Consider the following 17,375-nt stretch of genomic DNA (forward strand, 5'->3'; position numbering starts at 1 on the left):
CCGGCGAGTGGCCTTCCACCCAGTCTCTCATCTGTTGCACCCGAGTTTCCTTTCAGTCCAGTGATCCCACCCTCCCCTTCCTAACCCCTCCTTCCTATCCATTCCTCTTCCCCTTACTATCTGCTCCCCCCATTCCCCCAGCCCCTAGTTAGTTGCTGTTCGCAAAGATCTCTCCTCGGACTCCCTGATTGTGAATTTGACCTTCTCCAGTCTCAGGAACTCGGCAGCCACTCCGAGGGCCTGGATGGCGCTGCCGATTTCCAACCGAGCAGAAGTCTCTGCCTGGCGATCAGTGAGGCGAAGGCCAGGGTGTACGGCCCCCCTCTCTGTGTAGAGCTCTGGGTGCTCTGACACCCTGAGGACCATCACAGATGGGCACAACTCCATCTCGACACCCAGCACCCCGGACATGGTCTCAAAAAAGGCCAGGCAGTACTCCCTGAGTCTGGGGCAGGGCCAGAATATGTGGGTGTGGTTGGCTGGGCTACCCTGACACTTCTTATCCTCCACCTCCGAAGAACACGCTCATGCGTGCGCCCTGTGCACCACCTTGAACTGCATCAGGTTTAGCCCGGCGCAAGAGGAGGTAGAGATGATCTGTGCAGTGCCTCGTGCTCCAGAGTCCTCCCCTATCTACATGCCCACCTCCCCCCCCCCCCAAATTTTGGTCTGGTCTCGTCCAGTGGGGTCCTGATCTTTTCCATGAGTCGACCATAAATGTTGCCACATTTGTCGTTCCCTAACCAATCCAGCCCTACCATTGTGTCCAAAAGTATGTGTCTGGATCTCCGAGGGAACGCTTTTGTCTCCTTACGGAAAAAGTCACGTAGCCACAGGTATCTGAGCTCATTCCCTTTTGTGAGTTGATGTGATGTGGCATTCCCTTTTGTGATGTGGCATCTGAACTGGTTCCAGGGGCAGAATTCTCCTCTACCCAGCGGGGAGGGCCGTACCAGCGCCAAGGAGTGGCGTGAACCACTCTGCAGTCGGGCCACCCGGAAGGTGCGAAATCCTCCACACCTTCAGGGGCTAGGCCGGCGGCAGCGGTGTTGGCGCCACACCAGCCGGCGCGGAAGGGCTTGGCGCCGCACCAACAAGCGCCAAAGGGGTTCCACTGGCCGGCGCGAGTTGGCGCATGCGAGGGAGCGCCAGCGCATGCGCAGGAAGGTTCTTCTCCGCGCCGGCCATAGCGGAGGTTCACAGCAGCCGGTGCGGAGGGAAAGAGTGCCCCCACGGCACAGGCCCATCCACGGATTGGTGGGCTCCGATTGCGGGCCAGGCCACTGTGGGGGCACCGCCCGGGGCACGATTCCCCCCCCCCCCTCCCCAACGAGGACTCTGCAGGCCCCCTGTAGAGCCAGGTCCCGCCGGTACAGACCTGTTTTGATTTACGCCGGAGGGACCGGCTGAAAACGGGTGACCGCTCGGCCCATCGTGGGCCGGAGAATTGCTGGGGGGGAGGGGGCAGCCCCCCGGTACCAGTGAATTTGGCGGCAGCGGCGGCGGGGTGGGATTCGCGCTGCCCCCCGGCGATTCTCCGACCCGACAAGGGGGTCGGAGAATCCCCCCCTAGTCTTCAGTGTGGCCACTACCACCAGGCTCCTGGAGTGTGTGTGCGAGGGGACCGGGAGTGGTGTGGTAGCCAGCGCTCTGGGAGACTTCCCCGTGCAGGACTCAGTCCGCCTCCGGTTCCCTCAGCCACGCCCTCATCCTTTCCACCTTTGCTGCCATTGCTGAGGTCAAACCTAGAAATGTTCCCTCAGTTGAAACCAAGGGTGGTTGAAAGAGTTTGTAATTGTGTGTAGGAGTGCAGAGTTCTACATTTGCCATCTGTCATTCTGACCAGGACGACTGAAGTTGGATTGAATTCCCTGCTTGCTAACAGTCCATTTTGTTTTAAAAATTAAACTAAACTTTTCTTGCCCCAGTAGTAGGACATGCTGCTTTTGGGAGAAAGAAATTCCAGACAGGATTTTAAAAATCAATTTGCAAATGACAAACAGATGTTGTTTGAAATAAAATCCTGTTTAAGTTAAAAAGATGCATTGCAGAGTCTAAAATATTGTCGAGTTTAAAATATTGGAACTTGCGCCAAATGTAGTGAGAAAAATCAAAACTTGCGAATGTGTCTTTGTTTCTGATTACAGCATCCGCACTAATTTGCTTTTATCTATAGCTATATGTTTCTGTTTTCTTAACTTAATCAATATTTTGATCATTTTTAAGTTAATTGCTGCACATATTTATTCATTGTTTTAGTACATTTTTCTGCATTTCCTGTTTAGGATACTTGAACTGACAAAAATGTTATGCACTGAACTATGTTTACATTTGTACTTGTATCTTTTGTTATTATAAAATCATAAATGCCTTAATAAAATGTTTGTTTAAAAAAAAAAGAAAATACTGGACAATCTCAGTAAGCCTGCCAGCATCTGTGGTGAGAGAAAGGAGCTAACATTTCGAGTCTGGATGATTCTTCGTCAAAGCTGACTGCAGGTCAAGTATTGTTTATCTGTAAATCCGAAAACTAAACACATCCACAAATCATAGAATCCCTACAGCACAGAAGGAGGCCATTTGACTCATCGAGTTTGCACCGACCCTTCGAAAGAGCATTGTACCTAGTCCCAATCCCCGTTCTGTATCTCCACCCAACCTTTGTACACTGAGAGCCAATTTAGAATGGTGAATCCACCTAACCTGCACATCTCTGGACTGTGGGAGGAAACCAGAGCACCCAGAGGAAACCCGCACAGACACGAGGAGAACGTGCAAACTCCACCCAGACAGTCACCCGAGGTTGAAATCGAACCAGGGTCTGTGGCACTGTGAGGCAGCAGTGCTAACCACTGCACCGCCGCACCGCCCCTTTTAGCACTTTTTAAAAACCTCATCAACCTTCAGTACGGGAAGTCTGTGACCCGAGCTGACCAATCCAAGACAGCACAAACCTCGGCAACAGCACCCAATCGTTATTATTCAGTGGTACATCTTACTTTTCAAGCCATTTTATTTAGTTTAGACTGTAGCCAGCCTAGGCTTCAGCAATTGTAATGTAAGTAGGGCTGGGCCTACATGCTGTGAAATCCAAATCGGCCCCGTGAGTTTCAGATAAAGGATATTCAATCTGTAGTATTTATCTAATTAAATCCATTAATTACATTACTTAAAAGGCAAAAGTCTACAGTCGAACTTCAATCATGAAAGACAAGTTTAATTCCGTGCATCAAATACAAATAATCCTGGTTTACAGCTGGGGTGGGGAGGTGTGGTTTGGAGGAAGGAAAAGGGATGTGGTTGTCTAGGTTTTAATAATTAAGGCCATTTCAAACAGTTATATTTTCTGGATGCTCCTTAACCGGCAGCTATGTGAGAAGGTGGGATTTTACCTCATACAGTATCAGGACTTCAGGGAACTTAAAAGTCTGATTCACATAATCAGAACTCCACAGGGTCACACCTACACTTGCTTTATCATCTTAAAGTCTCTGCAGAATTCACTTTTGAGTAGTGAGAAGTCGTAAAAATAACTGCTAAGCAAAGGTTCAGCTTTGTTTAGAATACAGTGTATGATGAGACCTGTTTCTCATATTGGAACTTTTATGAACATTATTATTAAGATGGAACCCCCTCAAATTGCAGGGGTTAGAGAGTCATAGAATCATAGAATTTACAGTGCAGAAGGAGGCCATTCGGCCCATCGAGTCTGCACCGGCTCTTGGAAAGAGCACCCTACGCAGGGTCAACATCTCCACCCAATCCCCATAACCCAACCCAACACTAAGGGCAATTTTGGACACCAAGGACAATTTATCATGGCCAATCCACCTAACCTGCACACCTTTGGACTGTGGGAGGAAACTGGAGCACCTGGAGGAAACCCACGCACACACGGGGAGGATGTGCTGACTCCGCACAGACAGTGACCCAAGCCGGAATCGAACCTGGGACCCTGGAGCTGTGAAGCCATTGTGCTATCCACAATGCTACCCATGCTGCCCAGTTTCTGTCACAAAGCTAGTCCCACTTGCCCGCATTTGTCCCATATCCCTCTACACCACCCTGCCCATGTAACTGTCTAACTGCTTTTCAAAGGACAAAATTGTACCTGTACCAGGTGTAAAGAAATTCCCCTCTGGTCTCCCCTCTCACCTTAAACCAATGCCCTTTAGTTCTAGACTCCTCTACCTTTGGGAAAAGATGCTGATTATCTAAGGGAGGAAAGAAAGGTTTTGGGCCAGATTTCTGCTCCCGAGGCAGATTGAGTAATTCCCTGGTTCGACATGCCCAGCTCAGAAGAAAGTGCCCTGAATGGCACAGGGCGGGTGCAGTGTGGCGTCAGACCCTCCCTCCTCAGGCGCAGATTAAAGGCAGACAACAAGGCTGCTTAAGAAGCCCAACTCCATTCTTTGCATCTTCAACCGAGTTGTCTAGCTGTCTTGTTAAATATTAAGTCCTTCAGCCATCACACCATCCGCCCATTCCTTATCCATGACAACACATGCCAAGGTGATGCCTTCCAGCCTCTTCCATGGTCACAGAGCTCGCATGCCATGGGGAGGCAGTGGCGCTGTTGGGGAGGTTGTGGCATTGTGGTATTGTCACTGGACCAGTAATTCAGAGAACAAGGGTGATGCTCTAGGGACATGGGTTCGAATCCCGCCAGGACAGATGGTGGAATTTTAATTCATTAAAAATCTGGAATTAAAAGTCTAAATGATGACCATGAAACCATTGTCGATTGTCGTAAAAACCCATCTGGTTCACTAATGTCCTTTAGAGAAGGAAATCTGCCGTCCTTACCTGGTCTGGCCTATCTGTGACGCCAGACCCACAGCAATGTGGTTGACTTTTAAATGCCTTAGGGATGGGCATCAAATGCTGGCCCTGCAGTGATGCCCACCTCCCGTGAACAAATAAAGTAAAATGCAAACTTGTCAACTTACACCAGCCCACTCACTGAACCTCTTAACCAGCCCTCCTCAGCACTCGGCTGTCCACTTTTATGCCTCCAATCTACGTCTGGGGGGGGGGGGGGGGGGGGGGGGGGGGGGGGGGGGGGGGGGGGGGGAGGGGGGGGGGGGGGGGGGGGGAATGCAATGCGGACTTGGATCCGGCTCCATCCCACACCAGCGAATATCCCGCCATTCAATTGAGTCTCTCCTGAGGCTGCCATGGTGGGCCAGGAAATTTCCTGACTCTCGCTACCCGACTCTTGGAGCACAAATCCCGTCCTTAACTTTCTGGCTCAGAGGCAGGAATGGCACCGACAGTCGGGTTTATTACGACTCCGGCAGGTGTTTGGTTGGAGGGCGAGTGTTCTGGGGCGGGGTTCGCTGGCCAGCCAGCCACGCGTTTCTCGGCGGTGGGCTGTTTGCTGGTGGTGGGATTCTATCCTCCTGCCGCATGTCATTGGGATTTCCCATTGAAACCACCCCACGCCGCTGTGAGACCCGCTGGTGGGGGTGCGCTGCCACAGTGATTTCCTAATCTGTCGTGTAATTTAAAGGGGCTGCACGAGCCACCAACTAGTTAAAAAGTGCACCTCCTGCTGTTTTCAATCCAACCACTCTGAAACACATAAGGAATTCCTCCATAATTGATGTCAGTAGACCAACATGGTTGAAAGGGAGATTCCTGTCAGAACATTTGTACTGGCAGGAAAATGGTTGAAGTGATTTCATAACATTCTTCGATTGAATAAAAGGAATATTTGAAATAAAAAGCATTGCCGTTAAACTGTTTCCCTCTCTTCATTTTTAAGAAAAGTTACAGGAATTTGAAACTTCTATTGCACAGCTTGAATCGTTGACGATTCTAAAATACAGGTAAGTTTATTTTTAATCATTGCAACATATGAACATTTAGCACAATGAGATAAGCTAAATTCCAAAATGGAGCGGTCACTTACTGAGGGAGCAGTGATTCCCGGAAGAGGGTTAACAATTTGCTGTTTGTAGTGAGGTTCTCCTCTTTCTCTCCTCTCAGAGCCTCATGATTTGCCACAAGAGAAGTGGTTTCTGACAATAACCTCAAGCTGAAGATCCGCCACTCCACTGAAAAGTCATCCACAGACATGAAAGGGTTAAAACTTTCTCATAAAAGAAAAATGAAAAGCAGAGTTGACGGAAATTTTAATCGCTGCTGTGTGTTTCTTCTTTTCTGGCAACCCTTACCATTCTGACTAAGCACGAGGGAAACCAACGGTGGGAGAATGCAGTCGACAATCTGAAAACCAGAAAGAAGCAGAGATTAAAGGAAAATGTGTGGCGATTTTGACCACTATTATCTCAAAAGCAGCATTTACTAAAATGCAGCATATTACACACATTAGTATTTACTTTGATGTGTCTTTTTTGGCCAATTTCCATCACCATTTCTTCTTCTCCTTGAAGGCACTGTCTCTGCTGTGATGCGATTTCGCAGACATGTGGCACCCTCACCCTAGGTGGTCACTCTTAGTGTGTGAGCTTACACATCAGTGTCAGCAGTGACCATGTGTGCTAGCACAGCACTATGCTGATCTCCTGAGACAGGCACACTCACACTTTCCAACCAGATAGCCATTAGGAATGGCTAATGTTTTCCCTTCCCGCTTCATAGCTGAGGGAGTCAAGGCATCTTGCAGCATCCTACTAGCTTCCCATCTAAAACTATCAGCATACTACCTGGTCTTAATACTGGGTGTTGTAGCTTGGCCACCTGTTCCAGAAACAGCCTGATTTCTATTACCATTCATTTTGATGGAATGTTAGTTTTGCAACTGGGTGACAGGATTAAAAACTACCCCTCTGCTCTGTCAGCAGGGGGACTGCAGTAGTTTCAAGCAGATAAAAGAGCAATGGGGTCACCTTCCTTGATTGCAATGTCTTACCGTGGTACCTTATATGCTTTTTCTTTGATACTGTGTCAATTTTCCATCAACAAGATCAACATCAGACTAACATACTGCAATCGCCTGGGTTCACAGGAAAGGGGGGAGGTAGGAAGACAAAGCAGGGCAGCACGGTAGCATAGTGGTTAGCACAATTGCTTCACAGCTCCAGGGTCCGAGGTTCGATTCGAGGCTTGGTTCACTATCTGTGCAGAGTCTGCACATTCTCCCCGTGTGTGCGTGGGTTTCTTCCGGGTGCTCCGGTTTCCTCCCACAGTCCAAAGATGTGAAGGCTAGTTGGATTGGCTACATGAAATTGTCCTTAGTGTTCAAAATTGCCCTTAGTGTTGGGTGGGGTTGCTGGGTTGTGGGGATAGGGCGGAGGTGTGGGCTTGGGTAGGGTGCTCTTTCAAAGAGCCGGTGCAGACTCGATAGGCCGAATGGCCTCCTTCTGCACTGTAAATTCTATAAAAAAAAGCCTCATCGCCTAGTGGTTAGCACAGCTGCCTCACAGCGCTGAGGTCCCAGGTTCGATCCCGGCTCTGGGTCACTGTCCGTGTGGTGTTTGCACATTCTCCCCGTGTCTGTGTGGGTTTCGCCCCCACAACCCAAAAATGTGCAGAGTAGGTGGATTGGCCACACTAAATTGCCCCTTAATTGGAAAAAATAATTGGGTACTCTAAAATTAAACAAAAAAATTTTTTTTTTAAAAAGCCTCATCAATCCTAAATGCAGCTCCTATAAATTACTGGAAAGTATTTGCATCGTGGTCATTCTTAGGCTTCATATAGTGGTTTAAGTTGCAAAAAACATTGCAAATAAAATAATCAGCATAAACGTCAGTGGCTCGGTGAAGAAAAAAATGAGGCTTTTGCCTGGATACAGTGCTGCAGGAAAAATCAGACAGGCTACTCAGCATAAGCATGGCACAGCAGAGCGGATAACTATCAGCCTTGTCCTCCTAGAGTTTCTCCAAGTAATTGTGGTTTTGCTTCCCTTTCCTCTCTATCTCTTTTTCACTCTGCTTCCATCTGTACAATTCTGCACTACGTTTTGTGTCTTGTCCCATCAGTCCGCATTCCACTGACTGACAGATACAGTGTTAACAAGGCTCTTTGATCAGCTGTAACACTTTGAAGTTGGTGCCATTTATCAGAGAGCCAACTCCAATCTGCAACCCTCATTACAGTGGGGAGAGAGGTTCGTTCAACCAAATCACCGTCCAACAACTGAGAGAAGCCAACAAGGGAGCATAGATTTTGATTATATAACAAGGGGAGGACTGAGCTGGATCAAAAGTAAATACAATTGGATGGATTTGGTTAGTTTAGGTACACCTGGGAACAGTTCAAGAACTTATTTAAGTAAAGCCCAATAAAGCTGTTTGAAGCTATAAATAAACACAGCGTATCCTCAGTTAAGAGAAACGTGCTTATTTCACTGTTAACTTTTAGATTTTCCTTGTGTAAAACACTCCATACAAAGTCTGTTCAATGCAGGTATTAAGGAAAGCTACCCGTTTCAAATCACATTGAGTAATGAAACACAATACCGAGGTCATTCATTTTGGTATGCATCTTTTACATAATTAGCTGCCTCAGTTTTTATTTACTAAAAGCTCATCAAACTGATTGGGATTTTTCTCATCAACAACAACTTGCATTTATGTAGCATCTTTAAAATATTAAAACATCCTTGGTGTAATTAGGCCAGTATTAACACTGAGCCAAAGAAGAAACCAATTGGATGGGTTACCATTCGCTCGGTCAAAGCGGTAGGTTTTAAAGAGGTATGGAGGGGCGAGACCATCATCGAGGATGAGAATTAAAAATTTTCAGCATTGCTGGAACAGGAGCCAATGCAGGTCAGTGATGGAACTTGATCCATGTTGGCTTACGCACAGCTGAGATTTGGTTCAGCTCAAGTTTATGAAAGGTCAAACCAGCACTGACCGACGCCACCTTCAAAAGGTGGAGGCAGGACGGGGGGACACTGACAGTCAGGGACCTATACACGGACGACAGGATCGCAACACTGGACGAACTGACAGAGAAATTTCAGCTAGCTGGGGGGAACGAGCTACGGTACCTGCAGCTCAAAAACTTCCTACGAAAGGAGACAAGGACGTACCCACAACCGCCACGACAGACACTACTGGAAGACCTACTGGACGCAAGTATCCTAGAGAAAGGGAACTGTAGTGACATGTATGACCGACTGGTAGATAGGGACGACACCGTACTGGACGCAACAAGGAGGAAATGGGAGGACGACCTGGGGATGGAGATCGGGTGGGGACTCTGGAGCGAAGCACTGCATAGGGTCAACTCCACCTCCACGTGCGCAAGGCTCAGCCTGACGCAACTAAAAGTGGTACATAGAGCCCACTTAACAAGAACCCGTATGAGTAGGTTCTTCCCGGAGGTGGAAGACAGATGTGAACGGTGCCAAAGAGGCCCGGCCAACCACGCCCACATGTTCTGGTCCTGCCCCAGACTCGTGGAGTACTGGACAGCCTTCTTCGAGGTAATGTCCAAAGTGGTGGGAGTGAGGGTGGAGCCATGCCCGATAGTGGCGGTCTTCGGGGTTTCAGAACAGCCAGATCTATTCCTGGGGAGGAGGGCGGATGCCCTTGCCTTTGCCTCCCTGATCGCCCGCCGTAGAATCCTGTTTGGCTGGCGGTCAGCAGCACCGCCCAGAGCTGCGGACTGGCTGTCCGACCTCTCGGAATCTCTCCAAATGGAGAAAATCAAATTTGCCATCCGAGGGTCGGACGACGGCTTCCACAGAACGTGGGAGCCATTCATGCAACTGTTCCGGGACCTATTTGTGGCCAATGTACAAGAGGAAGAATAGTCGGGGGAAGGTAGCGGGAGGGGGGGGGGGGGGGGCTACAGGTTCGTTACGGGGGTTCGATGGCTAGCTAAGGCCCAAAACCAAGCTAAATAAACATGTTGAGGGGGGGAGGGGGGGGGGGGGGGGCGCAGTTACTACTACGAAGATGCTTACCTGTAAATATGTATGTTAATTTTTGCGTGTTTGTTTTTGTTTGTTTTTTTTTCTCTCTCCTAACAATTTGTAATTTGTTCAATATAAAATACGAAAACTGAATAAAAACATTTATAAAAAAAAAAAAGTTTATGAAAGTTTTAGATCCAGCAGAGGGCAGCAGAGCAGAGCTACTGATCAGCTGTTCTGGGGAAATTTGCATACGTGCAGTGCGGTCAGCCTAAGTTGAAGGTGAATCTGCGAAGAAGACCCGAGGAGTTTGAGTGAAGGCAATCATCCAGCAGAGGGCAGCAGAGCAGAGCTACTGATCAGCTGTTCTGGGGAAATTTGCATACGTGCAGTGCGGTCAGCCTAAGTTGAAGGTGAATCTGCGAAGAAGACCCGAGGAGTTTGAGTGAAGGCAATCATCCAGCAGAGGGCAGCAGAGCAGAGCTACTGATCAGCTGTTCTGGGGAAATTTGCATACGTGCAGTGCGGTCAGCCTAAGTTGAAGGTGGTTTGTGGAGAGGCTGTTGGCAAGTGACAGTTAAACCTGAAACACTTTGTGAGTGTTTCCCACCCTACCTCCTCCTCTAACCAACCCCCCCACCCCACGGTGGTTGGGAAGCGGGAGCAGGGGCCTGTCGTGAAGGTGAGTGAGTGCCTTTAAATTTGCTTACCATTCAGCGGGAGCAGGGTTTGAAGTAATATCAGGTAAGCTCTTCCTTTCTTTTTCTTTTTCTTGTTTTTTTTTAAATCTAGAGGTGATGTCAGGGAAGGCAGTACAATGCTCCTCCTGCAGAATGTTTGAGGTGAGGGACGCCGTCAGCGTCCCTGCTGATTTCATCTGTGGGAAGTGCACCCAACTCCAGCTCCTCAAAAACCGTGTTAGGGACCTGGAGCTTGAGCTGGATGAACTTCGGATCATTCGGGAGGCAGAGGGGGTCATAGATAGGAGCTTCAGGGAAGTAGTTACACCAAAGACTGGAGATAGATGGGTAACTGTAAGAGGGACTGGGAAGAAGCAGTCAGTGCAGGGACCCCCTGCGGTCGTTCCCCTGAGTAACAAGTATACCGTTTTGGATACTTGTGGGGGGGACGACTTACCAGGGGTAAGCCATGGGGTACGGGCCTCTGGCACGGAGTCTGTCCCTGTTGCTCAGAAGGGAAGGGGGGAAAGGAGTAGAACATTAGTAATTGGGGACTCAATAGTCAGGGGCACAGATAGGAGATTTTGTGGGAGCGAGAGAGACTCACGTTTGGTATGTTGCCTCCCAGGTGCAAGGGTACGTGATGTCTCGGATCGTGTTTTCCGGGTCCTTAAGGGGGAGGGGGAGCAGCCCCAAGTCGTAGTCCACATTGGCACTAACGACATAGGTAGGAAAGGGGACAAGGATGTCAGGCAGGCCTTTAGGGAGCTAGGATGGAAGCTCAGAGCGAGAACAAACAGAGTTGTTATCTCTGGGTTGTTGCCCGTGCCACGTGATAGTGAGATGAGGAATAGGGAGAGAGAGCAATTAAACACGTGGCTACAGGGATGGTGCAGGCGGGAGGGATTCAGATTTCTGGATAACTGGGGCTCTTTCTGGGGAAGGTGGGACCTCTATAGACAGGATGGTCTACATCTGAACCTGAGGGGCACCAATATCCTGGGGGGGAGATTTGTTAGTGCTCTTTGGGGGGGTTTAAACTAATTCAGCAGGGGCATGGGAACCTGGATTGTAGTTTTGGGGTACGGGAGATTGAGAGTATAGAGGTCAGGAGCACAGATTTGACTTCGCAGGAGGGTGCCAGTGTTCAGGTAGGTGGTTTGAAGTGTGTCTACTTCAATGCCAGGAGTATACGAAATAAGGTAGGGGAACTGGCAGCATGGGTGGGTACCTGGGACTTCGACGTTGTGGCCATTTCAGAGACATGGATAGAGCAGGGACAGGAATGGTTGTTGCAGGTTCCGGGGTTTAGGTGTTTTAGTAAGCTCAGAGAAGGGGGCAAAAGAGGGGGAGGTGTGGCGCTGCTAGTCAAGGACAGTATTACGGTGGTGGAAAGGATGCTAGATGGGGACGCTTCTTCCGAGGTAGTATGGGCTGAGGTTAGAAACAGGAAAGGAGAGGTCACCCTGTTGGGAGTTTTCTATAGGCCACCTAATAGTTCTAGGGATGTAGAGGAAAGGATGGCGAAGATGATTCTGGAAAAGAGCGAAAGTAACAGGGTAGTTGTTATGGGAGACTTTAACTTTCCAAATATTGACTGGAAAAGATATAGTTCGAGTACGTTAGATGGGTCATTCTTTGTACAATGTGTGCAGGAGGGTTTCCTGACACAATATGTTGACAGGCCAACAAGAGGCGAGGCCACATTGGATTTGGTTTTGGGTAATGAACCAGGCCAGGTGTTAGATCTGGAGGTAGGTGAGCACTTTGGAAACAGTGACCACAATTCGGTGACCTTTACATTAGTGATGGAAAGGGATAAGTATACCCCGCAGGGCAAGAGTTATAGCTGGGGGAAGGGCAATTATGATGCCATTAGACATGACTTAGGATGTGTAGGTTGGCGAAGTAGGCTGCAAGGGTTGGGCACACTGGATATGTGGAGCTTGTTCAAGGAACAGCTATTGCATGTTCTTGATAAGTACGTACCAGTCAGGCAGGGAGGAAGGGGTCGAGCGAGGGAACCGTGGTTTACCAAAGAAGTGGAATCTCTTGTTAAGAGGAAGAAGGAGGCCTATGTGAAGATGAGGCGTGAAGTTTCAGTTGGGGCGCTTGATAGTTACAAGGAAGCGAGGAAGGATCTAAAGAGAGAGCTGAGACGAGCAAGGAGGGGACATGAGAAGTCTTTGGCAGGTAGGATCAAGGAAAACCCAAAAGCTTTCTATAGGTATGTCAGGAATAAAAGAATGACTAGGGTAAGAGTAGGGCCAGTCAAGGACAGTGGTGGGAAGTTGTGTGTGGAGGCTGAGGAGATAAGCGAGATACTAAATGAATACTTTTCGTCAGTATTCACTCAAGAAAAAGATAATATTGTGGAGGAGAATGCTGAGACCCAGGCTATTAGAATAGATGGCATTGAGGTGCGTAGGGAAGAAGTGTTGGCAATTCTGGACAAGGTGAAAATAGATAAGTCCCCGGGGCCAGATGGGATTTATCCTAGGATTCTCTGGGAAGCCAGGGAAGAGATTGCTGAGCCTTTGGCTTTGATTTTTAGGTCATCATTGGCTACAGGAATAGTGCCAGAGGACTGGAGGATAGCAAATGTGGTCCCTTTGTTCAAGAAGGGTAGTAGAGATAACCCCGGTAACTATAGGCCGGTGAGCCTAACGTCTGTGGTGGGTAAAGTCTTGGAGAGGATTATAAAAGATACGATTTATAATCATCTAGATAGGAATAATATGATTAGGGACAGTCAGCATGGTTTTGTGAAGGGTAGGTCATGCCTCACAAACCTTATCGAGTTCTTTGAGAAGGTGACTGAACAGGTAGACGAGGGTAGAGCAGTTGATGTGGTGTATATGGATTTCAGTAAAGCGTTTGATAAGGTTCCCCACGGTCGTCTATTGCAGAAAATACGGAGGCTGGGGATTGAGGGTGATTTAGAGATGTGGATCAGAAATTGGCTAGTTGAAAGAAGACAGAGAGTGGTAGTTGATAGGAAATGTTCAGAATGGAGTTCAGTTACGAGTGGCGTACCACAAGGATCTGTTCTGGGGCCGTTGCTGTTTGTCATTTTTATAAATGACCTAGAGGAGGGCGCAGAAGGATGGGTGAGTAAATTTGCAGACGACACAAAAGTCGGTGGAGTTGTAGACAGTGCGGAAGGATGTTGCAGGTTACAGAGGGACATAGATAAGCTGCAGAGCTGGGCTGAGAGGTGGCAAATGGAGTTTAATGTGGAGAAGTGTGAGGTGATTCACTTTGGAAAGAATAACAGAAATGCGGAATATTTGGCTAATGGTAAAATTCTTGGTAGTGTGGATGAGCAGAGGGATCTCGGTGTCCATGTACATAGATCCCTGAAAGTTGCCACCCAGGTTGATAGGGTTGTGAAGAAGGCCTATGGTGTGTTGGCCTTTATTGGTAGAGGGATTGAGTTCCGGAGCCATGAGGTCATGTTGCAGTTGTACAAAACTCTAGTACGGCCGCATTTGGAGTATTGCGTACAGTTCTGGTCGCCTCATTATAGGAAGGACGTGGAAGCTTTGGAACGGGTGCAGAGGAGATTTACCAGGATGTTGCCTGGTATGGAGGGAAAATCTTATGAGGAAAGGCTGATGGACTTGAGGTTGTTTTCGTTAGAGAGAAGAAGGTTAAGAGGTGACTTAATAGAGGCATACAAAATGATCAGAGGGTTAGATAGGGTGGACAGCGAGAGCCTTCTCCCGCGGATGGAGGTGGCTAGCACGAGGGGACATAGCCTTAAATTGAGGGGTAATAGATATAGGACAGAGGTCAGAGGTGGGTTTTTTACGCAAAGAGTGGTGAGGCCGTGGAATGCCCTACCTGCAACAGTAGTGAACTCGCCAACATTGAGGGCATTTAAAAATTTATTGGATAAGCATATGGATGATAAGGGCATAGTGTAGGTTAGATGGCCTTTAGATTTTTTCCATGTCGGTGCAACATCGAGGGCCGAAGGGCCTGTACTGCGCTGTATCGTTCTATGTTCTATGTTCTATGAAAGGTGGGACTCCAACCAGGTCAGTATTGGAACAGTTGCAAGTCTTAAAACCAATCCAAATAAAATTACATTTGTGATTTATCAAAAGCACTTTGAAGTACATTGAAATTCTAATTAATCTTAAAATTGTTTGTGTCATAAAGATGTCCAGATTTAAAAATAAATGAAAGCCTTAATCATCAGGTAGCCCGTTGCACATGATTAGCCGTTGTCAATAATACTCCAAAACTTGTCAACATAGTACATGCCATCTTCTCTTGTTGTGCAGCTAAAGTGAGCAGAGCCGTGCAATTCAAAAAGATTCCAAGATTGATTTCTGGTTTGTAATATCATTGGGATTTCATAGTTTGTTTCAGCACCTCAGAGGGAACCCAGGGTTCCTGCTCCTAGTTGCCATCCAGCGACCCCTGCTGGACAGTACACTGTGTGGGCATTGGATTGAGGACGGCAGCAGGCTTGAGTGTTGGTTCCTCCTGCTTGCCCATCCTCCTCTTCACATTGAATCGGCTGGCAACACCCATTATTCTCCCAGTGAGAACATACAGACCATCACTCAGATGAGAAAATAGTGGACCCATATCCTATCAGTCATCAATGCTGATGGGGGGCAGCATGGTGGCACAGTGGGTTAGCCCTGCAGACTCACGGCGCCGAGGTCCCAGGTTCGATTCCGGCTCTGGGTCACTGTCCGTGTGGAGTTTGCACATTCCCGGTGTTTGCGTGGGTTTCGCCCCCACAACCCAACGATGTGCAGGCTTGGTGGATTGGCCACACTAAATTGCCCCTTAATTGGAAAAAATGAATTGGGTACTCTAAATTTATTTTTAAAAAATCAATGCTGATGGGAAACAGGGAATAAAACAGGACACAAAGGATGCTTGTTGCAATCACGTTTATCAGCCTGTTATTAGCCAAATTACACCAATTTATTTTAAGATTGTCTTGATGCAAGTTTTAAAAATCCTTCAATTGAGCTTGAACTTTTAGCCCCATATGCTCATTTGCCGTGTCTGAATTTCTATAAAAGGTGTACAAAATTCGACAATTACGGAAATAACACAATAAAAACACCATTCAACATTTGAATTTTTATTATTCGACGATGAGGAGGGTAAGGGGACAGGCCAGCTTTGTAAAATAATTCCCCGAACTTGGCAACTCTATCATTCTCCAAGGCAAGATACGCCAACCTCGCCATACACTCCACTAAGCAGCATACATGGAACAAAACAAACTTGTGGCAGCCAAGGCAGTGATATAAATTTTTGGGATCCAAATGTGTCATCTTTGGACTGGAAAAGTTGTACACTTATTGCTACAATAATATATTTTTGCAATTTGCGACAGATTTAAAAAAAAAAGGCTATTGGGAATAATCCAATATTACTCACAGCAACCGCCAATTTCACATGAGGCAGCATTTCCAGGCCCAGTGAAGGTGACAGCATTTACTAATGAACATCAGTGACACTCACACCCAGGTTATTGGAAGTGGTTCTTGCTGCTACCATACTAGGTGGGAATTCTTGTGGAAACAGGAATTCACACCTAAATTACAAAGTGGTTGCAATCACATCCATTAGCAGTAGGACGCCAGCAGGAGAAGCAAGCCGATGGGAATGTAGGGGGAGAGGAAGGCAAAAATGAATGGCAATGAAAGGAAATTGGAATGGAAAAAAGGTGGCAATGAAGGGCAATGGGACACAATGGAAATGACTGGCAAAGATAGGGGATAAAATGAGGATAACGACAGCATTGAAAGAGACAGGGAGGAGTGGCAATAAGATGGAACAGGAAGGGGAGGAAATAAATGGGAGTGATGGGGAAAGGGAGGGAGAAACAGACAGTAAATAGGAGAAGTGGAGGCTTTGGGTAGAGAATGGCTGAGTGCCAATATTAACTGATGGGGAGGGGGAAAATCTGCTTGGAGCCAAGGGTAGAAAAAGAGTGTCAATGTCAATTGGGTCAATGTCAACTCAGTCTGATGGAGTACAAAGTCTTAGTGAGTTAGGATGGGGATTGGACGTGGGAGAGTAACTGCTGAAGTAACTTTTGGGGAAGTGGTTGTGCGGTTTAAATTTCAAATGTGGGTTTGTTGTGTTGAAGATTAAAACCTGATGTTATCAGTTGTGAAGCAGAACATTAACAAGTGTGTAAGATAGTTAATACTTTTAAAAAATCTGTATTTTCCAAGGAGCATGCAAGACATCACTTTGAATTGCGCCATGAAATTTGTGCTTTCAGAGTTTCAATGTTCTTATGTTTCTTTTCCTACAACGCAAGCAAGGGAATGTTGGATAATCTACAGTTTAAGTACCGAATCTACTGTAGCTACTTTTTATTTCATAGGCTTGTTATGAGAGTTGCTCTTAACTTCTCAGCTGCTCATAAAGGCTTTGCCAGCTTGTGCTCCTACTCCTTTTTGGCATGAATGCAAATAACTGGCAAAGATAATTTAAGTGGAAATTACACAGGGCAATTAAATGTGTCAACACTGAAGAACATCCAAAGCAGAGGACTACTGCCTTGTGCAACCACGTTAGAAAATATATCAGAGGAGAAATTAAAGATTGTTATGCCCATCTTGCCGTCATAAAATGGGCACAGTGATAATTGATTTCAAAGCACAGTAGCCTTTGACAATTTACAATTTACATGTAAAATGCATTGGGGTCTTTTTTTTAAAAACAGACTCTGAATGTGACCTAATATGAGCACAAGTCTTATTTTAATATGAATGATGGTCTTGTAGCTTGAAATTTGCCTCCACCACACCGTCATTCCCCACATTGGTCTTCTGTGCGAGTTGCAGTCGGCAAACGCAGCAAAATGGTGA

The 17,375-nt window shown here is 47.2% G+C and overlaps 1 protein-coding gene across 4 annotated transcripts in view; it reads right to left on the reverse strand.

Annotated features, from left to right (window-relative positions):
- The window catches only part of ulk4 (unc-51 like kinase 4), a 513,024-nt gene that overhangs the window by 232,329 nt on the left and 263,320 nt on the right, over positions 1-17,375 (reverse strand). For all 4 annotated transcript variants that reach the window (XM_038796599.1, XM_038796603.1, XM_038796600.1 and 1 more), the window contains 2 exons: positions 6,180-6,231; positions 5,915-6,059 (listed from right to left, as the gene is read on the reverse strand). In XM_038796599.1, the coding sequence (XP_038652527.1) occupies positions 5,915-6,059; positions 6,180-6,231 (197 nt within the window). The remainder of the gene's footprint in view (positions 1-5,914; positions 6,060-6,179; positions 6,232-17,375) is intronic.

The sequence above is a fragment of the Scyliorhinus canicula genome, chromosome 5 (genome assembly GCF_902713615.1).
Source record: "Scyliorhinus canicula chromosome 5, sScyCan1.1, whole genome shotgun sequence".
NCBI lineage: Eukaryota > Metazoa > Chordata > Chondrichthyes > Carcharhiniformes > Scyliorhinidae > Scyliorhinus > Scyliorhinus canicula.